At 48.6% G+C, this 26,613-nt stretch overlaps 1 protein-coding gene across 1 annotated transcript; it reads left to right on the top strand.

Moving 5' to 3' along the window:
- Positions 1 to 297: 297 nt before the first annotated feature.
- Positions 298 to 26,296, top strand: VAX2 (ventral anterior homeobox 2). Its single transcript, XM_061168562.1, has 3 exons — positions 298 to 535; positions 19,437 to 19,624; positions 25,859 to 26,296. The coding sequence occupies exons 1-3, from the start codon at positions 298 to 300 to the stop codon at positions 26,294 to 26,296; spliced, it is 864 nt and encodes a 287-aa protein (XP_061024545.1).
- Positions 26,297 to 26,613: the final 317 nt, after the last annotated feature.

A 26,613-nucleotide genomic window follows, 5' to 3' on the forward strand; every position in this document is an offset into this window, starting at 1 on the left:
GGGCTAGACTAGGGGTGGGGGAGCAGGGCCAACGAACCCCCATCCCCAGGCGCAGCTCCCTCGCGCACCGCTGGGAGTCGGAGAACCCCGACTCGAGACCAATCAGCAGGGAGGGGTGGAGCGGCCGGGCGGGGGCGGGGCCGGAGGAAGAGGAGGCGGGCGGGGGGCGCGGGGGGCGCGGGGGGCGCGGGGGGGCGCGGGGGGCGCGGGGGGGCGGGGGGCGCGAGGGGCGGGGAGGCGCGGGCTTGGCCGGCCCAGGCTGGCCAGGCGGTGGCTAAGGCGAAGGTGGCGGCCGGCATGGGCGATGGGGGCGCCGAGTGCGACCGCGGCACCTCACGCCCGGAGTCGCGGAGCGGGCGCGGCGGGGACCGCGGCGGAGCGGAGGACTCGAGTGCTGATGCCGGCGGCCGCAGCCCAAAGGAGACTGCCGGGACCTCCGTCTCCAGCCCCGCGGGCTCCAGGGAGAGCGGCGCCGACAGCGACGGGCAGCCGGGGCTCGGAGAGGCAGACCACTGCCGCCGCATCCTGGTGCGAGGTAAGAGGACAGCTCGAAGCCCTGGCCCACCGGACGCCCCTCCCATCCCCTACTGCCGCCTCCGACCTTCCTGCAACCTCCACCTCCCGATTCATATATTCATTCATTCAGTCATCATTCAGTCATTCATTCAGCAAACATTGTTTTGAGCGTCTATTGTGTGCTGGACATTGAGCTGAGTGCAGGGGACAAAGCGGCGCCCGGTACCGAAGAAATCCCCATTTCACTGCCTTACGATTCTCAGCTTCCCAGGTCCATGCGGGCGGGTTACTGTGGCGGGGGCGGAGTTGCGAGTGCGGGATGCGGAGAGCCGAGTCCCCGCCCCGCGGCCCTCGCGGCGGGTGCGGAGAAAAGCGTCACGAGCGCTCCGCGGGGTTAGGACGAGGAGGCACCAGCGTCCGGAGCCGTAGGAGGAAGAGGCCAGGCTCCGCTCAGCAGCCGGGGCGCTCCCCCGCCCCCTGCCCAACCCTGTTTCCCGTTCCCAGCCACGCAGACGCACCGGGCTGCTCCCGGGAGAGGGTACCGGGACGCGGAGGGCGGCGTGCGCCGCGCTCGCCCGCCTGAGCTTCGCCCCGCTCGCCCGCCTGGGCTTCGCTTTCTCGGTTCCCACTTCCTCGCGGCGCCTGGGCCCAGCCGGCTCTCGGCGCGGCCTTCTCCCGGCCGAGCCTTTTGCGTCTCTCCCATTCTCCCTCACCCTTCGCCCTCCTCTCTTCTTTCCTGGCCATTTCTCTCCGCCGAGCTCGCATTCCCTTCCTGCAAGCGTCCGAGTGCCCAGCTGTGCCTGGCTTCCTCGCCGCGAGGCTGAGGCTACCCCGGCCCCCAAAGCCAGCCTCACGCGAAGCTCTAGGCTCGCCTTTCGCCGGACCCGGGCCTGGCCTAGCGAGATGGGAGAAGAAAGGGAATCTCGGAGTCTTGCCTTCAGCCCGTCCCTAGGCCGTGGTCGGAGCCTGAGGTCTGTTTCCCCCATCATCCCGGAGTCCCAGGACCGGGAGACCCAGCGCCTAGAAGAGGCCCCTCGAGAGTAACGGCTGCCCCGGCCTCCTCCTCCAACTCGCTCCCGGCTTCCTCCCGCTGCCTTTTTCGCCCCTTCTTTTTGAGCACCTCTCCTGCAAGCCTAAGGGCCTAGAAAGAAATCAGCCAGAGCTGATTTCCTCGGCCACCGCCTAGGGAAGTGAAACCAGCCTGACTGACACTGGCTCGAGCTCGCTCCAGCGCCAGGACTCCGAGTTTGTCTGATCTGGGCTGGGCTGTGTGTGAGCTACCCACACACAGACTGGGACACCTTGGCCTGGTCGGGCACAGCCGCTGGGTTTGGGTGACTCTGGGAAAAGGGGCTAAGGTAGAGCATGGAGGCGGCCCAATGTGAAGTTGACTGATGACCATCTTGGACACAGACTCAGGGACCCTGGTCTTCAGAAAACACAGGAAACTCCAGGCCAGGTATGGTCACCCAGCGCTGTTCTGGGTCAGGCTTGGGTCAAAGGACAGGGCATGGGGAGGTGGTCCCCACCCAACAGGGATTCCAACCGGTATGTGAACCTGTTGGGCACCTGGGATTAAATTAGATCTCATTCCATAGACTGTGGGATGTCCTGGGTACAAGGCGTTAGCAGCCAGCTTGGAGTTCCATTAAGGAAATCTGCAGGGCTTCCAGAAACAGAGAAATCAGCCCCCTAAGCCCACACTCCCAAATTTAGGACCTCAAGTTCCTGCAGGACACTCACCACCTCACAATCCATCTATGGGTAGTCATTTCCTTCTGCCTGGACAATTGTGAGTTCTGTGTCTACCTACCACCCCTTCTGCTCTACTAACTCCACATGTAGATGGAATAGATTTTGTGTATAGATGTCAGTCAAATAACTCCCAGGTGTAGACTCACAAAAGGTAGGAGTAAAAAATTACCCTCCAAGAGACCACCCACTCTAGGAGCAATCCACAGCCAGGAAGAGATGGACCCCCCACTGTATGTGGGGCAGCTTGTGTACATTGTCAGGTGTACTTTTACAAATGTGTGTAGGAAATACAGCAGTGCCATTACACTAATACAGTATAAAGGAAATAGAGCACAGAGGAGGTATTTACACACCTAAAAGAAATAAAAGGTAAACAGGGCCCTCATAAATCCCTCTGTCCTTTCCATTTAATGACAAGGAGATTATTACAGGCCTGAGATACCAGGGACATCATTTACTGCTAATCCCTCCTAGCCAGGGTCACCTGTGTCACTCTGGCCCCACTGGGCCCAGGGCAGAGGCTCTGACAGATGAAAGGCCCTGCACTGGTGAAGGGAAGTCTGCAGCGTCTTGGCCCCTGGCTGAATGTCCCTCTAGTATGCTCTAAGCGAAGAGTACATTTTACCCTTGACCTCCAAGGACACATCCTCCCAAAGTACCCTTGGAGGAAACCATAAAAAGGGGGAAGGTGGGCGGTTAGCATCTCAGCTGTCAGGTTGCTGGTGGGGTGAAGATTCTGGGAAAGAGCCCCACTCTCTCTGGGTCTTTCTTTCTGTCTCTTTTCCACTCAGCACTTGCTCCCTTGAGGGCTCTACCCCAGGATAGCAGATCTGCTGGGGGAGTCCCAAGGTGCAGGGGAAGAAGAGGAAAGCCTGGTGCTGGAATTAAGTGAAGTTGGTTTGGAATACAGGCCTTACTACAGCCCTTTGAACTTGAACTAGTTTCTTTGCCTCTCCGTGCCCCAGTTTCCTCATCTGTACAAAGAAAGCATAGTGCTTCCGTTGAAGGGCTATGCTAAGGGTCAGAGATGGTGTCTATAAAACTGCAAACAACCAACAGGATCTCCATAAATATTCCATTGAATGAAAGGGGAGAGAACTCTGAGGAGACTCAAACTGCTTCAGGCAGTGGGCCTCCTTCCTCAGAGGCCTCCCCAACTGCACCCCCTGGGCCCAGAGGCTGTGTTAAGTGTTGGGAGGTGAACGGCCAAGGGGTCAAGGACCGGCTGATGAAAGGAGGCCCAGTGCCACCTTGCAGACCACACAGTGCGGGCTTCCCCAATCCGCTTTGAGGAACCCTCGCTCAACCAATCACTCAAGTTTCCCTGCCTCTGCAAAATGTGGGTCAGGGAGCCAGGGAGGCCGACCTTGCTGCATCCCCTGCCTCAAAATGGAGGCTGCTTCGTGCCATACATGGGCACAAACAAGGCCACTGGGATGACGGATGTACACACAACAGGCACCCCACACACCGCACCAGGGACACAGCTAGGCTTCCACAGGGACTTTAAAGCCGCCTAGGCTGCCCCACACCTCTGCTTGCACAGCCCGTTGACTGATGAGGGGAAGGGGTGGGAGATCCTTTTGTTTTATGTTTGGAAAGGACAAGCCGTGGGCAGGAAGCAGATGGAGGGAGAGCCATGGGTCTAAGTTAGCTGCAGCCTTGGGTGCTATGGCTTTTTCGGTGGAGCCGGGATCCCTGCAATCAGAAGAGGTGGCACAACTCTCACCCCAAAACTCCCAAACCTCACAGTCTACGCACACTCAGATGCACCTACATGATTCTCAAATTAATCCAGAGTCAATTCAACAACCCCTCTGGATAGAGCCGGGAATGGCTGTCTGCCAGTGTCACCCCACCCAGCAGATGTTATGAACAATGTCTAGCGCTGGTCCCAGCTCACCCAAAGCGTCCCTCTGACCTGCCAGTCTCAAAACCCCAATCGGGCCTCACCAACTCTGTGCTGCCACTTTGGCCTGAGTAGAGCAGGATTTAGAGGCTGCCGGCCGGGCGCTCCCGCACCTTGAGGCCTGCGGCACTCCGGGCCTGGCTCAGCATCCCTCTGTCTGAGAGCAGGGGGAAAGGAAAACTGTGGAATCCTTTGGCTGAGTGAATGGCTACCCCCCTCACCCCGTAGCACCAACACCCACTAGCGAAAATGCTTTCATCTGGGAGCCTGATGTATGTGACCAGTGGCTGGGGATGTGGGAGGACACAGGAAGGCCAGGGCCTCTGGCTGTGGCTGAACAATTCCCTCTGTGGGTTTGGGGCAGGGGGTCATTGAATTTAGTGGGGTGCAGCCCCCTGAGAATCTGAGTGCAGTGCTGGACCCGCACTGCAGAAGTACATTGGTTGAAACACAGACAGCACAATGGTGTACACCAGGCAGGGCGCTGGATGGATGCTGCAGACATGTCTGAGGACGCTGGGCAAGGGGCCAAGCCTTCCGGGGCTTGAGCTAGTAGCGACCCATGGGAACAGACAACTCCCTTCTGCAGCCAGGTCTGGGCTCAGCATTGACCAGCGTCACTCCCTTTCTACTTGGATTTACAGCAGCCCCTGGACCTAAGAGGACTCTGCCCAGACCTAGCAGTCCTCCCCCCGCAGGTTGTGGCAGCTCCACAAGGGCACACCTGCCATCTTCCTGATGGGGTGTTTTGGCAGTGGAGTCGGTGAGGCAGAGTGTTGTATTGGAAGGAACACTGGATTGCAAGTCCCAGCGCCTGGGCCCTCCAGACACCGGACCTTGGGACTATAGCCTCGGTATAAGTCTGCTAAGAGAGGAGATAACCCAGGACCAGCCCGCCAGGCAGTGGTTGAAAGATTTAAATGATTCATGCAGGGGATTGCACTTTGGGGTTTTTGGTTTCAGTTTTAGTTTTGGGGCTTGTGGGGGGTATTAGGTTTCTTTTATATTTTCCTGGGATTGTTTTTGTTTTATGTTTATGCTTTGTTTTTGGCAGAAGGACCACATTCTCGGGCGGGTCTGTGCTGGGCCCTTTCATTTTTGCTCTTTATTTTTCTCCTTTATATCCATGCCCCCACCCCACACCCAACACACACAAGCAGAAGCAGACCTGCAGCCAAATGCATACATAGTCTTGTTGGTGTGTCTTGCGTGCACCGTTTCATTTTCAGGGAACTGTGCAGGGCGTTTGGCGGCTCCTTGTGTTCTCAGCTCTTGCTGCTGCCCTGGGTGGTCTCTTGAACTCGGGTGCCAGGGGACCCGCTGCCGCATCCCGCTGGAGCGCGCACACCTGAAAGGTCTGAGCTTCCAGGTGGCCCACAGGTGACCCAGCCGGGCAGGGAGGCTGGGACTGCATGTGGGTACTAGGAACTGGAGGGGAGGGAACGGACTGCAGCAGCGTGTGTCCCTGGGCCTTTGTACGGTGACACCAAACAGATTGGGTCTCCGCACACTGTGCACCCGCTGTGGCGACAGAGGGCTTCTAAGGCTCCTGTTGGCCCTACGCTCTTTCCTCAATTACGCCGGACTCAAGTCTGGGGCCGTAGTAAACAACCCAAGCTTCCTCTCAGTTCGCAGTTTCTTTGATTTGTATTTTAAATGGGCGTGGGGCCGGCGGGGGCGGTATAGGGAAAAGCATGTGAATTTTGCCTTTTATTTCCCGTTTGCTTTATATAAACTAAAGATTGGCCTGACTCTCCTCGGAAAGCGGGTAGCGGATTGCTCTCAGTGCATCCGCGGAGTTGCGTACCCCAGTTTGAACATCCATGATAGAGGACGCCGAGGCAGAGTAGGCCTGCCCAGGGATCCCCAGGACCAGGGGTGGTCAGTGCGCTTGGTTTGCCCCCCACCCCGCGCCCATCCAGGAGGGAGGTTGGAGGGTCTCGGCTAGGGTGCCGGGGTGGCAGTGGACACTACGGAAAGAGGTGGCAGTGCCAGGACCGAATCTGGCCTACAAAGCCTAGGATTTGGCGGACCCGGAAAAGCCAGGGCTGCGAGCGCGGCCGGGGGGTGGGGGCGACCGTGGGATGCTGCTTGCCACCCCTCCCCCCAGGCCCAGTAAAATCCCCCGAACCAACTCTCCCACGTTCTCCCATGATCTTGCCCCTCGCTTGCTAGTTGATTCATTCCACAAACATTAATGAGTACCTACCTACTACGTGCCAGACCGACCCGGTGGGGCTGCTGGTGCTCAGCTTACCAACCGAGAGACTGCCTCGCAAGCGGGGACTTGCCGGGGTCCTGACCCGCCCCGGCGGCGCGGCCCGGGTGGCGAGGCAGCGATGTCGGCGCTAAACTCAAGGGAAGCGGGCGCCGGAGCCCGGTTCCCTTGATGCCCCGCGGGGACCACGTAGGAGGCAGTCACCGCACTCGCCAAACCCACGCGATCTCCCCAGACGCGTTCCGTACGCATACAGTAGGCACTCAGTAAATATTTGCCGAAAGAATGAGAGGAGGCGAAACCATCCACATCTCGTGTTTCACTAGGTAGGAGGCCGCAACGCCCCTCCCTGGGAAGAACATCTGTTGTGAAGTGACCTCCTTATTTTTTGACGTTACAGAGTCGTTCCTTACATGAAATGGTGATGATGCCAGAGCACAGAATAATTGTTAAAATATAAAGTTGACGACGCCATATTTCTGGAATATCGTGCAGTCCTCAACTTGGGAACCACTGAAATACAAAACCTGAAAAAGCTCAAATATGGTTTCTTTTACTGGTTCCTTGGATCCCCAAGGCCGGGGAGGCACCCCAGAGGAGCAGGAGGCCGAGGGAAGCACAGGGCCGAAAGGGCGGTAGTGAGTCTCCCGGCTCTCTGCAGCTGCTTAGGGTGAGGTTCCACCCGCAAAGTCAACCAGGTAAATAACTAGATAAATCCGCGCTCCTCCTCCCCGCCCAATTCACACATCTCCAGTCCTCTGTTGGAGCTGGAAATAACCGGGTATTTACAGTCACGGTTTGTTCTGTGTTTTGCTTGTCCCGCCGCCCACGGCGGAGCTTCGGGGAGCCAGGGCGCGGCGGGCGGAGGACCACCCCCCCCGGAGGAATGTTAAGGCCACGCTCACAATGTAGACAGGAAGATAGAGAAATTAAATTCAAAAAGTAATACGTGCTCAAGGTAAAAACAAACAAACAAACCGAAGTGGTAGAAGCCAGCATTCCCAGTTTCAGGTGTGTTTCAGGAGATTTCCTCGCTCTCCTATACAGACAATAGCGAAAGCGGAATCATATTACATAAGCTGTCTTGCGACTTACCATTTAAAAAAAATTCAGTCCGCAGGGGTCATCTCTTTGGCCCAACCATTTCACACAGTTCCGTGACTGTACAGTACTCCTCTGGTGGGGGAATGCCGGATTCTCCTATCCTCTGGGAGGATATTCCTGTTATTTTTCCCTGGTACAGTGAAACATTGTTTGTAATTGTGAAAAAGTAGAACCAACCTAAATATCCATCAACAAGGGACTGGTTAAATTAAATTTTATTATAGCTGCTTAATGCAGTACTTGCAGTGGTTAGAGCACTTCTAGGTACAAAGATGTTTATTAAATAAATTTTATCAAATAAAAAAAGTAGTTTACAAAAAATCTTACTTTTGTAATATATAACTTACATATTTATGTTTTTCAATTACTAGGGAAGGTCTGGGAGATTGCAAAATGAGCTCCCAATGCCCGGGTCTTTGCGCCCTTGAGTGTTTCCAAAGGATAAATTCCTAGCAGTGGAATTGCTGCCTCAAAAGGTTTACACACACTAAAAAATTTTTAAATGTGTTTCCTTTAATTTTAAAATAGTAATTATTTCATTTGATTCAAACATCAAAAAGTTGTTTTAAGCACACAGTGAAAAATCTCTCTCGCATCCGTGCCCCCCATCCTTCAGTTCCCACCCGGCTCAAAGGCAGCCATTATCTACTGCTTTCCAAAATGTTCTTCGGAATAATTTCTATGCTTATGCAAGTCAGTGCAGCTATATTGCTTTTATTTCCTTTTGTTTTTTACTAATATGGTGACATCTCTATATATTTTTCTGCACCTTGTTATTTTCACTTACCAGTGTATCTTGGGATGTTAAGAACTTCTTGTTAGTTTTTTTACAGATGCATAGTATTCCATTTATAGAGACTGGATGGACCATAATGTATATTATATAACCCGTGCCCTAATGGCAGACATTTAGCTTTTTTCTTATCTTCTGTTATTATGTACAATGCTGCAATAAGTAAACTTGTTCCTTGGTCATTTCCACATGTGTGGGTATATCTGTCAGAGAAGTTCCTGAAAGTAGGTTACTGGGTCAAAGTGTATCTGTATTTGTAATTTGAAAGACAGTGCCCAGGAGCCCTCCATAAGATGGTACCCACCCACTGCCCAGCAATGCCTGAAAGTGCTTGTATCCCCAAATCTTGCTATCACAGTTCACACTTTATATCTCGATAGATGTTAAATTGTTCTTCCAGGGGAAAAAAATGTTTAGCAATTTATACCCCCGCCTTTTGCCCTTTCCCCATATTGGACATTGTATATCTTACATACCTTTGCTAAGAAGTACCTCACTGACATTTTAATTTTTATTTCTTTGATTATTAGTGAAGTTGAGCATTTTTTCATTTTTATTGGCCAGTTGTATTTCTTCTGCTATCTATTAATTCACTTCATTTGACCATTTTAATTTTCAAATATTCCTTCCCTTACTGATATGTAGAAATTACGTATTATGGACAGTAGCTCATTGCTTTCAATATATGTTGCAATTTTTTTTTAGTTTATAAATTGTTCTCTAATTTTGTTTCTGATGTCTTTTGTTTTCTGAAATACAAAATATCTTTCTAATTACAAAACCAATCTGTGCTGTTTTGCTGTATCATGTAAAAATGGAAAGTTCTTCATTTCTTCCACATAATACACTTCTACTCCCAATATGCAATCTCCGAAACTTTCCCTAGTAATTGGAAAACATAAATATGTAAATTATATATTACAAAAGTGAGAGTTTTGGCAAACTGCTTTTCTTCATTTAATAAACATTCATTTAATAAATATCTTTCTATCTAGAACTGCCTCATTATTTTTAACAGCTGCATAGTACTACATTATGCAGATATAATAAACTTTTATTTAACCAGTCCCTTGTTGATGGATATTTACGTTGGTTCTATTTTTTCACACTTACAAACGATGCTTCAGTGAACATCTTTGTATCCTAATTTGAACAGATTTTTTTAAAAGTCTCATTTATGAGACAATGTGAAAAATATGTAAACAGGTGAGACATTTTATTATATTAAGGAATGGTTGTTAATGTTTCCAATTGTGACAATAGAATTGTGATTGTTTTTTTAAATGAGTCTTTAGAGATACGTATAAAAATGTTTCTGGATGAAATGACATGATGTCTGGGATTTGTTTAAAATTACAGGGATATAGAAGAAATAGGATTGTTCCTGAGTTTATAATTGTTGAAGTTGAGGGATAGGTATATCAGAATTCATTATACTATTCTCTCTTATTTTGTATGTTTGCAATTTCTCATGATAAAAATTTTAAAATAATAAACATCATTTCACATATGTCTGGTATGCATATAATTACAGGATAAAGTCCTAGAAGTGAAATTTTAAAATAAAAGTATATATGCTTAAAACTGTGATTGTTATTTCTAAATGCCAAAAATGTACAAATTTATACTCCCAAAAATTGTGTAGAAATGTGCCATTTCTCCACATCCTCCCAACCCAGGATATACTCAATCTTTTAGAGTAAAATCTTTTCAAGTGAAAAAAAAATCTTATTTTATTTCACGTTTTTAATTACTAGTGAGGTTAAACATATTTTCATATACTTATTTTTCATTTTTATTTCCTCTTCTGTGAATTTTTCATTCATATACTTAGCCATTTCTCTATTGGTTTGCTCATTGTTTTCTTATAGTAGTAAACATTATTTATACATATTTATATATCAATATATGTTAGATAAATATACTTATGTAAACATATATATGTAACATATGTAAACATACAAACATATACATATTTTAAAATATTTTATAGAAGGGAAATGATCCCTTTTTCTGTGACGTGTTGCAAACATCCCCAGATCTTTTTCTTTTTTTTTTTTTTTTTTGACTTTGCTGTGAGTTGGGGGGTTTTCTGAACTCAAATTTAAACTTTAATCACATCTAATGGTCATTTCCTTTTGGGCTTCTACATTTTAGTTCTCAACTAGAAAGTTCTTCTCCAACAAAAGGTAACAATATTATATATATTATATATAATGTATATGTTATATATATTTATAATACAATACTCAAATTTTGTTACAAAAAATTCAGTATGCATTACAATTTTTTGAGTTTATAATTTATCTTTTATTTTTCTTTCTAATGTCTCTTCATTTTTGAAGTATAAAATATCCATTTTTTAAATTTTTTATTTTATATTGGAGTATAGTTGATTAACAATGTGTTAGTTTCAGGTGTTCAGCAAAGTGATTCAGTTATACACATACATGTATCTATTCTTCTTCAAATTATTTTCCCCTTTAGGTTGTTACATAATATTGAGCAGATATTAGGGAGTTTGGGATTGACATGTACACGCTGCTGTATTTAAAATGGATAACCAACAAGGACCTACTGTATAGCACAGGGAACTCTGCTCAATATTGTGTGAAATCTCCTTTTAATTACAAAACCAATCCATGCTGAAATCATGTGAAAGTTGAAAATTTTTCATTTCCCTCACATGATACACTTCCACTCCCAAGACGTAACCTCTCAAACTTTCCCTAGTAATTGAAAAACATAAATATGTAAGTTATATATTACAAAAGTGGGATATTTTTGCACACTGCTAAAATAGTCTGTTCACAGACTGTGATAGTCTTTGCAACAAACCAAATAATAAAGAAGTGCATAAAGTAAGATGGGAGAAATCTTCTCTCCCTGACCAGCTCCCACTCCACAGAGCAAACAGAAAAGAGAGGTGTTCAACCTGCCAGACTTAATTCTATGTAGGTACAAGCACGCACACACACAAAGTTTAGTTTTACCTTTTGTTCTTTATAAAACTGGGTTTGTACACATGTACTTGTTTTCACGTAGCAGGATTTAATTGTTGTCCGTTCAGGTCAGTATATGAAGATGTACCTCATTCTTGTTAATGTCTACATAACAGCCAAAGTCATGACTATAACTGTGACTTCATCAACAGTATTCCTGTTGATAAACATTCAGCTTTTTCCTTTTTTTTTTTTTTCCTCTTACAAACTGCTACAAACAGTGAGTCTATCTTTATGAAAGTATACCAATATTTCTCTGGGGTAGAAACCTCTATAAAATTTCTGAAGCAAAGGAACTATGCATTTTTTAATTTAGCTAGGCATTGTGAAATTACCCTCCAAGAAAAGCTTATTTTGTATTAATTTGTATTCTCACCAATAGAGCTTGAGAAAACCTATTTTCCCTCACCTTTGCCAGCACAACTTTCCCAGCCTGATAGATAAAATATGATAACTGAAAAAACAATTATCTCATTGCTGTTCTAACTTTCATTTTCTCTAAGTCCCTCTGAGCTTGAGTATTTTTTCATATATTTTAGCCATTAGTATTTCTTCTCCTCTGAATAACTCTTTCATTTAATTTGTTAAGTTTCCCACTGGACTGCTTGACTTTATTTATTAGACTATAGAGGCTGTGTGTGTACTGGACATTAAGACTGTTACGCATGTATTATTAACATTTTCTCCCAATCTGTCACTTGTCTTTTAACTGTCTCTCATCCTGCAGAAGATTTGATTTCTAGGTACTCAAATCTGCCATTTATTTTTTTAAATTCTTCAGAGTTTTTATTCCATTTTTAGAGCTTTGTTTTTTACATCTAAAGTTTTAATCCATCTTGTGTATATTTTTGCATGCAGTGTGAGATAAATTACTTTATTCCAGATAATGAGCTAATTGTCCAAAAACCAGGTCTTTAATAATCTTGTCTTTCCTCCAACTAATTTGAAATATCTTTATAATATACCAATTCCTCATATAGGCATGGATTTGCTTCATAACTCTTGTGTCATCATCATACCATTTTAGTTGCTGTAGATATGTAATATATTTGCTGTAATGATAATACAAGTATTGTCTCCTCATTCTTTACATTTTTGCTCAACTATTCTTCCATTTTAAATTGTCCCAATAAACTTGAGAATGAATTTTTTATAAGGAATTTTTATAGTGATCACATTATATTTGTTAAGGCAGGAAGGACCTTGTCACCTTTAAAAATCAGCACAGGACTTCCCTGGTGGCACAGTGGTTAAGAATCCGCCTGCCAATGCTGGGGACACGGGTTCGATCCCTGGTCTGGGAAGGTCCCGCATGCCACGGAGCAACTAAGCCTGTGCGCCACAACTACTGAGCCTGCGCTCTAGAGCCCGTGCACCACAACTACTGAGCCTGCGCTCTAGAGCCCGTGAGCCACAACTACTGAGCCCATGTGCACAACTACTGGAACCCATGCACCTAGAGCCCGTGCTCCGCAACAAGAGAAGCCACTGCAATGAGAAGCCCGCTCACCTCAACAAAGAGTAGCCCCGCTCCTTGCAAATAGAGAAAGCCCGTGCACATCAACAAAGACCCAATGCAGCCAAAAAAAAAAAAAAAAAAAAAAATCAGCATGTTAACAGTTTATCATGTAAAGGAACTACCTGGGTGCTACCTGGATGAAGTCGGGTAGGACTTTGAGGGGGTTTATTGGGAGAGGTAGGTGGAGAGGGTAATTTTTGGTCCTGGAGGTCAAGAGCATTAGCTATCTGTTATCAAGCAGGGGTCGTCACCTCTCCCATGGCAAAGGTTCTTTGGATGGAACTCACTCTCCCCTGTACCCCTAGGGCTCACCCCTCTTTGAGGAGATCTGAAGGACAGCAAAACTCAGCCTTCATTCCAGTTAGACTCATGCATTTCACCCTAACAAAACCCTACCCACAAAGAGGCTCTGCAGTTAAGCTGCCCCTCCTTCCCGGTGCTTCCCCCGCAACCCCACCTAGAAAAGGAACAATTCCGGGAAAGGGGCTCTGTCAGTAGGATGGGCTAGATTTTGCTGCAGAGACAACCCAAAACTTCAGAGGTTTAACAAAACACAAGTATATTTCTAACTCACTTGATAAGTCCATCACAAGTGGTCAGGGGCTGGTCTTGGTACTCAGAAACCCACGCTCCAGCTTGGCTCCTGCCTCTATGACCATCATAGTAGGGGGAAGGCGGTGTGGCAAATCACGAACCAGCTTTTGACGTGTTCTCCTGAAAGTGCCCGCATCCTTTCCTCTTGACTAAAACAAATCATATGGCCACATCTGATTGCAAAGGGCAGAAAATTAGTGCAACCCTACCATGTGCCTGGAAGGAGTTGGAAACACTGGCGAACAGCATTCATGGCTTGTACGTTAACTTGACTTTGATGAGTGGCCTTCTCTGCCACTCCTGGCTAAAATAGCAAATACAAAAACACACACTATGACTTTTTTTTTGGCTGCCTCGAGTCTTCGTTGCTGCGCTCGGGCTTTCTCTAGTTGTGGTGAGTGGGGGCTACTCTTCGTTGCGGTGCTCAGGCTCTAGGCACACGGGCTTCGGTAGTTGCAGCGCGCAGGCTCAGTAGTTGTGGCTTGCAGGCTCTAGAGCGCAAGCTCAGTAGTTGTGGCGCCCGGGCTTAGTTGCTCCGCGGCATTTGGGATCTTCCCCGACCAGGGATTGAACCCACGTCCCCTGCATTGGCAGGTAGATTCTTAACCACTGCGCCACCAGGGAAGTCCCACACACTATGACTCTTGTATGTTAGCTATTTGGAGAGGGTCAGTAATATCCCCTTATCTTGTTTTATTTTCTTCACAGCATTTATCAGTACCTTTCATATTAGTTTTTAAATTTATTATCTGTCTTTCTCCCTAACACAAGGTCTATGGGAACAGGGACCTTGTCAATTTTGCTCATTTCTATATCCTCAGACCTGAGAATACTATTTGGCACATAGTAGGCGCTTATTAAATTTATGTTGAATGGTTGAATAGACACAGTTGTTTTATTTACATAAATGGGGTAGTACTACTTACTTTCTTTCACTTAATGTCAGTTCATATAGATATTGCCTCATTCTTTTAAATTGCTACATGGTATTTTATAAAATATGAATGGTATGTACCATAGTTTGTTCAGCCATTTCCCTTACAGGGAACACTCAGGATGCTTTCGAATTTTCAACATTTTGAACAATGCTGCAGCAAACATCCTTATATATACCTTGGAGCACATGAGCCTGTACTTTTCTGGATAAATACCTACTAAAATAAAACTGCTGGGGCAGTAGTTGTGTGCATCTTTAAACTTGACAAATGCAGCCTTAAACGTTGTGACAATTTATAGTTCTACCAGCAGTGAATGGGAGTGTGGATTCCCCAACAGTGCATCATTGCTTTATTAATCATCTGCTAATTTCTTTCCAATCTTAAGGGAGATAAATGATTATCCATTGTTGCTTGAACTTGCATTACCCTGATTACTGTGAAGCTGTGCTCATCTTTTCATATATTTATTGGCCATTTGGATATCTTTTCTGTGAATGGCTCACATAAATTACTTGACCATTTTTTCTGTTAGACTTTTGCCCTTTTTTAAAAAATTGTGTATTCATAATTGCATTTTATATATTCTGGATATTATTTCTTTGCCTTTTAAAAAAAGATTTTCTTCAATTCTCTCTTTTATATTTTATCTTGTTTTGGAGCCTTTGCCATACAAAAGTTTTTAGCTTTAATGTAGTCAAATACATCCTTTATTTTTCCTTTACAGTCCAGGTTTGCATTTTGCTTGGAAAGCTCTTCCCAAGCTTAGGATTCTAAAAATAGCCTCCTATATTTTCTTTTAATCCCTTTATCATATTATAGTCTATGATTTGCTCTCTAATCCATTTGAAACATTGTTCTTTATGGCGTGAGATGTGAATTTAACTTGATTTTATTCCAAACGGATAATTTATGGTCATCAATCTACTTAACTCCACTGATAGACTAGACCAACCCATCCCCATATAGAATGTTCCCTTTATCATAAACTCTGTCACTATATGTACATGGCTCTATTTTGTACTCCTTATTCCATTTTGTTTCCCAATATTCAGTTATTTGAATACCAACTTTACCATTTCTATTATATCCATGTTTCATTTATTTACTTAATATTTTAGCATAATATATTTTAAAATGAAATACCTACTTTAGCTTCATGCTAAGCATATAAAATCATAGATTTAAATTTTTTCTAGTAAACCCTAAAATAAGTGCATATCTTTTGAAATGACAAAGGTTTATTTATGTACATTTTAAATCATCTTACAAACCACAAGTGAAATGCAAAGGCATTTGGGGAAACACTATTGTATTCTTTCCACTAATGGATTTGTCAGTTTCTGTGACAAAACATCATTCTAGCTCCATGGCATGTTTTGTTGTTGTTGTTGTTGTTAATGTTTTATTTTGAAATAGCTGGAGAATCACAAGAAGTTGCAAAAATGGTAGGGAAATCCCATGTATCTACAACCTAGCTTCTCACAATGGTGACATCCTATATAACTATAATAATGATCAAAATCTGGAAATTGACATTAGTACAATGTAATTAACTAGACCACTGACCTTCCTCAGATGTCACCCATTTTTTGCATGCACTTTTTTCTTTGTATATAGTACTATGACATTTTATCACAGTTATAGATCCATATAACCACCACCCCAGTCAAAATACAGAACTGTTCTGTTACCACCAAGAAACCCCTATATAGTCACAGCCTCCCTTCCCTAACCCCTGGCAAGCACAGATCTGTTCTCCACCTCTGTAACTTTGTCATTTTGATAATGTAATATAAATGGAATCATACAGTACATAATCTGAAGGACTGCCTTGGTTTTATTTCAGTATAATTTCCCTGGAGATGTATCCAATTTGTTGTGTCTATCAATAGTCATTGTTGTACCACGGTTTGTTTATCCATTCACCTGTTGAGGGACATCTGGATTGTTTCCATTTGGGAGCTACCACAAATAACGCTACTATGAACATCTCCGTGTAGGTTTTGATGTGAACCTAATATTTCGTTTCTCTGGGATAAATGCCCAGGAATGAGGTCACGGGGTGGTTAATATAGGTTTAACTGCCAGGTCAGTTTCCAGAGTGGCTGCACCATTTTACATTCCCACCAGCAATGAATGAGAAATCTAGTTTCTTGGCATCCTCACCAGCCTTTCGGCACCCTTTTTTTTTTAATTGAGATGCAATTCATGTAACATAAAACTTGACTTTTTTTTTTTTTTTTTTTTTTTGCTGCGTTGGGTCTTCGTTGCTGCATGCAGGCTTTCTCCCGTTGTGGCGAGCGGGGGCTACTCTTCATTGCAGTGTGTGGGCTTCTCATTGCAGTGGCTTCTCTTGTTGCAGAGCACGGGCTCTAGGCGCGTGGGCTTCAGTAGTTGTGGCACACAGGCTTCAGTGGTTGTGGCTCACGGGCTTAGTTGCTCCGCGGCATGTGGGGTTTTCCCAGACCAGGGCTCGAACCCCTGTCCCCTGCATTGGCAGGCAGATTCTTAACCACTGCGCCATCAGGGAAGTCCCTCAGTCTTTTAACTTTTGCTACTCTGATACGTATTTCTCCTGGTTTTCATTTGTTTTCTCCTAATGGCTAGTGATGTTGAACATCTTTTCATGTGCTGATTTGTAGGGCCTGTTTGGGTATCTGGGGACAAGTCTGAGGTGCCTTTGTTCCATGCTCCTGCCTCTCCTGGCCCTGAGGAGGAGGGCTGCCCTTGGCTGCTCCCCGAGGCAGGAATGCTCCTCTTAGCTCCTCTACAAAGAGGAAAGGTGGGGGGGCCTATATGGTTTGACCTCAGTGGTCAGGAGCACAGGCTCAGAGCTTCAGGTGGGCTCCAGGAGGCTTACCCAGAAGAGGATATGAAGCTTCCAGCACCACGTTTGACACCCCTCACCCTGTCTCCTGTTCACACCCCCCCAAGACACTTTTAATAAAATCAGTGCCTTTGGAGATGGGCTCACTTGAGTGTTGTGAGGAAAGTTCTGAGACTGGTTTCACAATTATAGACAGTAGAACCTGTGCAAAGGGGACCCAGTCACAATGGGGTCACAAATATTACGCCACTATTTTAAAATGTAGAAAGTATCGGGGTGGGGGGAAGCTTGAGTTGTCCCCAAAGGTCTATGGTTCTACCAAGCCTCCAAGAGCAGGGCTCCCATCCGTGTGCTGTGCCCTGCCCAGCACCCTGGCAAGACTAGCCCAGTGGTGGGGGAGGACAGCCTCTGGACCATGACTCTGTCACCCACCCAGGCTCACCTTCTCCCCGAGGGTTGACTGAGAACACGAAGGTGCTCGAACCTCTGAGATCGGGGGCAGGACCTTCGAGCTAGGAGCCCATGAAGAGCTGAAGTGCACCCTGGAGGAGTGAACATTAACTGGCCCTAGCAGGAGGCAGGAAGAACCGGTCTCATAAAATACACTGAGGGACTTGGAGGGAGAGGTCTCAGGTTCACCCTCTAGAGTCGGGATTCTAAAAGTAGGCTCTACAGTCCTGTGGCTCAGAAGGAGCCTCTTAACAAACAGCACATCCCAAATGCAATTCCTTTCCTGCATCTTCCAGGGCAATGATGAACCCGTTCAGAAGATTCCATTTTCTACCCATGACCAAAGTTTTCTTCACTATACCCTATCAATTGAATCACTAAGGATTACTAAAAGAGGGTATTCATCAAGTAAAATGAGGGTGTTTCTAGACCTTATTAAACACTGTCAGTATGAACTTGGGTAAGTGACTTAAAATTTGTTCCTCCATTTCCCCATCTGTAAAGTGGGGATAATAACATTTCCAACTTCACTGAGACATGGGGAGGGTTTAAGTACTTAAAACGGTGCCTGGCCCAGAGCAAGCATTGCAGAGATGTCAGCTATTATTACGAGCGGCCACAGCCACTAACGCTTCTGACCACATTGCAAACTTCGACTGTGCATGCCCCCTGGAGATGGGTGGAGTTCCTGCAAGCTTGGAGGTTTGCTTTGTTACCTGTGCTTGGTAACAAGGGCTGCCTTGAGTTGGTAAGTTTCCCAGTGACACTAACCTTCCTATGTAACAGCAAATTACTCTTAGTTTAGCTTTATCATTATTAACAGCACGTGTTGGGAGAGGTTTGGTAAATCCTACAGAATATGATGCTGCATATTTCCACACTTTAATTTTTGAAATAAAACTTTTCTAATAACTAGATTTCAAGCCATCAGTGTATGTGGTTCAAACGTGGATCATCTTTGCCCCTATACTTAAAGCTGATGTGTATATATATATATATATAAAACCCCCCACCCCAAGAAATTTTGCTTTTGCTGAGTTCTTTCAGTGGGACTATCCGGTGAATGTGGGCTACAGATTTTTCAACCTTTCTTAAGTAGGCTCCAAAATATTAGAGACCCCATGCATGGAGGGCATCGGACCAGGGCCCAGGAGGGTGGCCCTGCTGTTCAGGACTAGGCACACGAGGAGTGGCAGAAGTTCCCCCTCTCAAAGGCACCCCAGAAGCTTGATACAGTGGCAATGGTCCTCGGGCTCCTCCTGGGGATCCCAGCTCTACCCCACACCAGCAAGCCTCTTCATGGACCCCAGGAGGGTCTGTGGACAGAGACTGTACCCATACACACTAGACACACACATAAACACACACACACACACACACACACATAGGGCTTAAGACCTGACTCTGGCCATTTCCTCCGGTAAACCTTACCTGATTGATCATATCCAATTCTAACCCATCTTTTCCTCTGCACTTGAGGACTTGGTATTTCTCTTTCCATTTGTTTCTTATTCTGCTGAGGGAAGAGAATCCTGACTGGGTCAGACTGAGTCCTTTCTGACCAGGCTATGATGGTAGACCTGACATTTGTGCTGAGGCCCATTCGCATACATACATTAGATACAACATACTGCATTGGGTGATTAAGGAGGTAAGGCCCAGAGAGGGTAAGCAACTCGTCAGAGGTCACACAGCCAGGCCCAGACATGAGGAGCTCCCCATCAGATCATGCTGCCTCTCATTAAGATGCTCATTGGTGGCTTAAATCCTTAACTAGTGAACTAACTTGCCTCTTTTCATGACCCCTGCAGACGCCAAAGGAACCATCCGGGAAATTGTCCTGCCAAAGGGCCTGGACCTGGACCGGCCCAAGCGGAGCCGCACATCCTTCACAGCTGAGCAGCTGTACCACCTGGAGATGGAGTTCCAGCGCTGCCAGTATGTGGTGGGCCGTGAGCGCACTGAGCTGGCCCGTCAGCTGAACCTCTCGGAGACCCAGGTAAAAGGGCAGGGCCAGGCCACTCCATCCCTGCCCTGGCAACCTGGAAAGTCCTTGGGGTGTGAGGCCTGTGGGCTGCTGCTCGGAGACCCAGCTTTGGAGTTCAGACATGTACAGATAAACCAGAGCAAATAAATATAGTGCTGACAAGAGAAAGTTGGTATATGCCAACAGGGTGGGGGTGAGGGAGTCGGTGGGGGGGCTTCTGGATGTATCAGGTGCTACTTCCGGTGGAGTATGGGAATAGGAGGAAGGGTCATTCAAGTTGCAGGGGGGTGTTTGTTGGTGCAGGAGGGAGCCTGCAGGAAGGCATGGTGAGGGGTGGGCTTGCTGGGAGCAAAGATTCAGCGGCGAGATGAGGCATTACAAAATTGGGTTGGGGACCTCTCATTTCCCCATTCTGGGCCTTTTCCCATCCTCCCTTCATCCCAGTGTGCCTCTGAACCTCAGGGGTCTGAATGCCCCCTTTACCCAGGAAGGGCTTAGCACATAGCACTGAGCACCTACTCTGTGTGAATGGAGGTATTTCAAGCTGGTAATAGAGCTAAATAATAATAATAGTAATAGCAATAATAATAATATTGGGCTGGCCAATAAGTTCGTTCAGGTTTTTCCATAACATCTTAGGGAAAAACCTGAACGAAATTTTTGGCCAACCCAAAAATACTTCCCCAGTACTTACTGTGCTAAGGCACTGTTCTAAGTTAGTTGTTAGTTTACTAATCCCTCCCAACAACCCTATGATGTAGCTACCAATATTATCCCATTTTACAGATCAGGAGAGGTTATGCCCAAGGTCATACAACGACTAAGTTCCAGAAGTAGGATTTAGACAAGCAGTCCGGCCTCTTTATGCTGCCTGTAAACTGGGTAACCACCCTGGAGCTTGTCAAAAAAGACTTAGACACTCTAAGTCCAGCTACAGGTAAATGGCCGAGGGAGGTCAGTCAATAAATGTATGGAAAGGGCCAAACCAGGACACATGAAGGGAAGGGAGAGGAAGGAGAGGAGAAGGAAGCAGACAGTCTGGGGAAAGCTGCCAGAGGATCTGTGAGGCTCTCCGAGCACCGCCCGCTGCCGCCCTGGCCCTGGCCTTGGTACCGCCATCCCACGGCAATGAGGTCAGGATCATGGGCTGCTGGGAGCAGCTGCTATCCTGCAGGCCGGGGCATCTCCGCCTGAACTGCTTTCCTCCAGCTGCCCCTGTAGAGCCCCAAACAACCCGGCAGATGGCCTGGGGCAGCTGGGCCCTCGGTCCAGCTGAGTCACTGGGGCTGGAAACCAGGCTGTGTTCAGGGGGCCTGCAGTGGCCAGGCGGGGCCAGAGCTCCGGGTGGGGAGTCAGGGAGACCCCCTCAGACCCTGAGGTCTAGGCACAGAGTCACCCCTCCTCTTTGCCCTAATTTCCCTCTGCCTTGCCTAGCTTTATCCCCAAAGTCTCCCCTGAAACTTTCTTTCCAAGGGCACCTCAGATGCCCAGAACAGAAGCTCCTTCTCAGTGGTCATCCTTCCCCTGCCCTGCCTGCAGTACAGGCTACATTTATCTGCCCTTGAAGGTCAAGGCCAAGCCCCTCCTCCCCCAGGAAGCCTTCCCTAAGGCTTCTTGACTTTGCTGCAAGACCTATTCCACATGGCTTGACCTGTAAAGTGTGGTGTGTGTGCGTGTGTGTGTGTGTGTGTGCGTGTGTGTGTGTGTGATATGGCGGGCACCAACCAGTATGCACTTCCCAAAAGCAAGAATGTATTTGAAAGCCACATCTGCTCTTCAGGCCTCCCTGGGGAGCCCAGCACACAGCTGGGCACACAGTGGGCCCTCAGTGAATCCTCGACTAACTGGTTATTGCTTACCACCCTCCTTCTTCTTTCCCCAGTCCTGGGGTTTTGCAGATAATTTACAGTGTAACTAACACTTACTGAGAGCTTCTGTGCACCCAGCACTGTTCTAAGGGCTAGATGTGTTCTAACTGGTTTAGTCTTCACCACAGCCTCGTGGGATAGGTGTGCAGTTTTTCTTCTGACACCACTTCTCACATTAAATATGTGGTGCTTTCCCACACCAACAGCAACCAATTCTCCAATACCAGCTGGGTTTCCAGCAATGCAACTCCATTCAGTTCTGACCCTAACTCCTGGAGTTAACACAGACGCTACAGGTTAAGGGCTCAGCCTCATGGGACAGTCCCACATCAGATGCCAGTAGCAAGTCCCAGGACCACCCATACTTCTGACCAGCTATAAATGGGGGGGGTTCCCACACCCCCCTCCTTAGGCTTGATAATTTCCTAGAATGACTCACAGAACTCAGGAAAACACTTTACACTGTATTTACTTTTACGGATTTATTATAAAGAATACAACTCAGAAATAGGCAGATGGAAGAGATGCATAGAGCCAGGTATAGTGGGGAGAGTTCATGGAGCGAACCTCATTGTTCAAGAGACTTTATAACCCGGTCTCCAGCCCCCTCCGCTCCCTGGAGGGGTGGGGCTGAAAGTTCCAACCCTCTAATCACAGGTCTGGTCTTTCTGCGACCAACCCCCATTCTGAAACTAGGGGTCCACCCTGAGTCACCTCATTAGCATAAACTCAGGTGTGCTTAGAAGGAGCTGGTTATGGATGACAAAAAGCTCTGGGCCGAGAACCAGGTACAAAGACCAGGTGTATTTTTTCAGTACACCAGAATGATGGCTCTTTATTATTTTTACGTTAAAGAGAAGGAAACTGAGGCACGCAGAAATTAAATAACATGCTCAAAATGTAAAGCAGGCACATTCATTAGCTCTTCTAATGTTTATAAAGAGATGAATTTCAGGACTTCCCTGGTGGTCCAGTGATTAAGACTCCGCGCTTCCAACGCAGGGGGTGCAGGGAACTAAGATCCCACATGCCGTGTGGCATGGCCAAAAAATTAAAAAAAAAAAAAAAGATGACTTTATGGGTAATATTATCCCCATTTCAGAAAGCTGAGCCTCAGAGAGGCAAATTAACTTGCCCAAGTTTATATGGCTAGAATTTTGTGGAATTCTCAGTATATTCACCCACACTTTGGGGTGAATATATTATTGAATGCCTGCTATGTACCAGGTGCTGTTCTAGGCATGCCCTCCCCTCTCTGTTACACCCAGAGCTGCAGCAGGACTGCATGGGTAGGAGATCACCGGTGAAATCTTCCCTCATCATTGGTGGCACCCCTGTTACTGCCACTCGCTTTGTACCTACTTGCCCTCCGTTTGCTGGGAGCGGTCAGTGCCACTCTCCACTACAACCTCAGTTTCCTGAGGCAAGGAACCATGACTTCTGAGTCTGTCCCCTCCCTCTAGTTCAGAGGTAGGAACAGAGAAAGTGAGCAATAAACAATACCTCACACTGAGTGTGGGCCAGGCTAAGCCCTCTACAGGGATTTCCTATTTGATCCCTGCCACAGCCCAGGTTTTCTGTTTTGTTTTGGTTTGGTTTTGGCTGCGTTGGGTCTTCATTGCTGCACAGGGGCTACTCTTCGTTGCGGTGCGCAGGCTTCTCATTGCGGTGGCTTCTCTTGTTGCAGAGCACGGGCTCTAAGCGCACGGGCTTCAGTAGTTGTGGCACATGGGCTCAGTATTTGTGGCTCGCAGGCTATAGAGCACAGGCTCAGTAGTTGTGGCACACAGGCTTAGTTCCTCCGCGGCATGTGGGATCTTCCCAGACCAGGGCTCGAACCCGTGTCCCCTGCATTGGCAGGCGGATTCTTAACCACTGCGCCACCAGGGAAGTCCAGCCCAGGTATTTTTATCCTCATTATAGAGATGAGAAGCTGAGACTCAGGGGTTCTTGGGGGTGGTGTCTGGCCCGAGGTAGGCGCTAGCCTGGCCGAGAACCCAGGAGGCTTCCCAGCAGGGGAAAGGATTGCAGTGACACGCAGAGCCACGGTCCCCACGGATCTGGTGGAACCACTTCCTGGAGCAATCAAATTCCAGAGTGACTAATAGTCATTTCCTTCAGCCAGACTTGGTTGAATCTTCCTCGACCATCCCTTACCGATATCACCTTCAAATGTCACTTCTTCAGAGGTGCTGTGTTTGCCACCCCACTGATAAGATAGTCACCTCCCCGCCTCTCCCCTCCTTATTGTGCCCCCAAAGTGCCAGCCCACAAACTGTTATCTGTGCATGCCAAGTTAAGTACAGAAATGGAGAATAAGTGTTTAGAAATACACATAGCAATTTTTCTAGTAACTCATTTTAATTGTATTTTACAAAAGTATCGGTCCACGACAGATTGGAAACTTAAATAAAAAGTGGTTCCTCACCACGAATAATTTGAGAGACACTGCTCAAAGCACTTATTGCCACCCGACAGCCACGCCTGTTTGTTTTTATTGGTTGTTTATCTTCTATCTCCCGCCTCCCCGTCCACTCCACGCGGCAAGGATTTGCTCTGCTTTGTGCACTGCTGATTCCGCCCCCCTAGAACAGCGCCTGGCACAGAGTGGGCACTCAATACCTATCTGCTGAATGAGGAGTGAGTGAGTGAATGCAGCAGTCAACCTCAAGTAGATCCCATAACTCCCTGGTCACTTTCAGTTATTGAAACTCAATCCAATCCCATTGAAAACACCCAACTCACATCTGTTTCAAATCTTTTCTTCCCTCCCCCTTCGCCCACTCAGAACAGGCCTGACTCACTGCTGGAGGGACCTGCAGGGGAAGAGCCCCTCCCATCACAGCCGCTAGAAGGGAGTGTGCTCTGTCTGAGCCCCCTGCCCACCCTCGCCCCCCAGCAACCTCCCCCAGGGTAGGAGGGCAAGGAGAGTGGCACCTTCTGGCCTGAGGAGCCTCATGGCTGGAGGCCTTTGCTAGAGGGCCAGTTGCTCCCACAGGTGGCATGGTAGGCATGGCCCCAGGCAGCCTTAGCTCTGCCTTCGTCCTGCCCAGGCCAGCCTCCGCCCATGCTCCTCCTCCCCACCTCTCCTTCACCCGGGGCCACATGAGTTGCAGCTTCCCTTACATCCTCCAAGCTTGGAGGGAAACAGCGGGTCTCCCCATGCTTTTCTTTCTGGGCCCTCCACTCCGTGGTCCCTCCTCGTCCCGCTGGCACAGACTACCCAGCCAGCTGCCGGTAACCTCCGGGGGGGGGGGGGGGGGGGGGGGGGGGGGGGGGGGGGGGGGGGGGGGGGGGGGGGGGGGGGGGGGGGGGGGGGGGGGGGGGGGGGGGGGGGGGGGGGGGGGGGGGGGGGGGGGGGGGGGGGGGGGGGGGGGAGGGGGGGGGGGGGGGGGGGGGGGGGGGGGGGGGGGAGGGGGGGGGGGCCAGCTGCCGGTAACCTCCGGGCCAGAAGCAGGGCCAGCCTCTGTGCTCCTGGGGACACGGGTCTAGGTGCTGCAGTGATTGACAGGTTTTCCAGCTGGGGAGCAACTGTCAGTCTCTCCTTCTCTCAGGCATTTGCAGGCCCTGCAAGTGATTCAGGACCCCCAACCTGCCTCCTGGGGGGAGCACCCTGTCCTTCCCAGAGAGGGGAGAAAATCCCATCACTGTCAGGGGGCCCACAGAACTGACCACTGAGCTCCTCCCTGACCCCCAGCCTTCCTTTCCTTCTACAGACTAGGACGGGGTTGGAGTGCTGGGTGCCGGGTGCCGGGTGCTGGCAGAGGGCAAGTTCTCCTCCTCTCAAAGGCCTTGAAAAAGGTCTCTGCCCTTTGGCTGGTGGCTCCATTTAGGATGTCCCCAGCTTTGGGTGTGTGGCCGTTGGAAGTGTCCCTCACCATCCTGACACATCTTCTTACACTTGGTATCATGTTGAGAAGCCCTTATAGGTGATGGGGTGGGAGGGAACTGCTGAGAGTTTCAAACAGGGGGATGGCCAGATGGGCTAAGGAGCTCCCTTCAGAGGCAGCATGGGGGCCCGAGACAGGAGGAGGGGGGTGGCTAAGAGTGGAAGGAGTGTGGGCCAAGAGGGGAACTCATCTGTGCCCTCCCACCTCCACCCTCCAGCTGCCAATCCACCCCTCCATCCTAGGGTCAGCGTAGCAGTGGAGGGGTGCCCATGATTTGGGGGGCCAGTGTCTCTTATCAGTTCCCCCAGTCAGCCTGATTGTGGGAAGATCTTGATGACAGTCTGATTGCTCTTCTTTCCTCTCTCACTGCACCCCTGCTCCCCCCTTCCCACTCCCCTGCCCCTTCCTTTCCTTGCCCCCCCTACCGACACTTTGCTCTGCCTGTCCCCTCTCCTTCGCTGACACCCCGCCCCTTGCTCCACCCCAAGGTGAAGGTCTGGTTCCAGAACCGCCGCACCAAGCAGAAGAAAGACCAGAGCAGAGACCTGGAGAAGCGGGCGTCCTCCTCGGCCTCCAAGGCCTTCGCCACCCCCGACATCCTGCGGCTGCTGGAGCAGGGCCGGCTGCTGTCCCCGCCCAGCGCCCCCAGCCTTCTGACGCTGACCCCCGGCCCGCCGCGCCTGCCTGCCAGCCACAGGGGCGCCTCCTTGGGTGACCCCAGGAACTCGTCCCCGCACCTCACCCAGCTGACCTCAGCCTCAGCGTCGCCCCCGCTGCCGCCCCCTCCGCCAGCCCTCTGCTTCTGCACCGCCCCGCTCCCGGACCTGCCTGCCGGCTACGAACTGGGCTCCTCGGCCTTCGAGCCCTACAGCCGGCTGGACGGGAGAGTAGGCAGCCCCGGCGGCGGCAAGAAAGCCAGCGCTTAAGTCTTCACCCCCCGTGCGACACTGAGTCCCCAAGCACAGCACCACCCCTGCCTCCTGGGCCCAGAGACGAGAAGGGGCGGCCAGACACCCTGCCCCGCCCACCCTGCAGCTCAGAGACTCTCCAGTGGATGACGTTGGTACCGCAGCTTGTGTGTGTGAGTGCAGTGTGTGTGCGTGTGCCTCTAACTGAAATAAAAGGAAAACAATGACAAGAAGGGAAACGGAGTCCCCACAGCACTGCCACTGCCCCTCCATCCCCTCTCCCTCTCCTCACTGGGAAGGAAAACGGGCTACAGTCAGGGGGACCTCTGATGGGA

The sequence above is a fragment of the Eubalaena glacialis genome, chromosome 14 (assembly GCF_028564815.1).
Source record: "Eubalaena glacialis isolate mEubGla1 chromosome 14, mEubGla1.1.hap2.+ XY, whole genome shotgun sequence".
Taxonomy (NCBI): Eukaryota; Metazoa; Chordata; class Mammalia; order Artiodactyla; family Balaenidae; genus Eubalaena; species Eubalaena glacialis.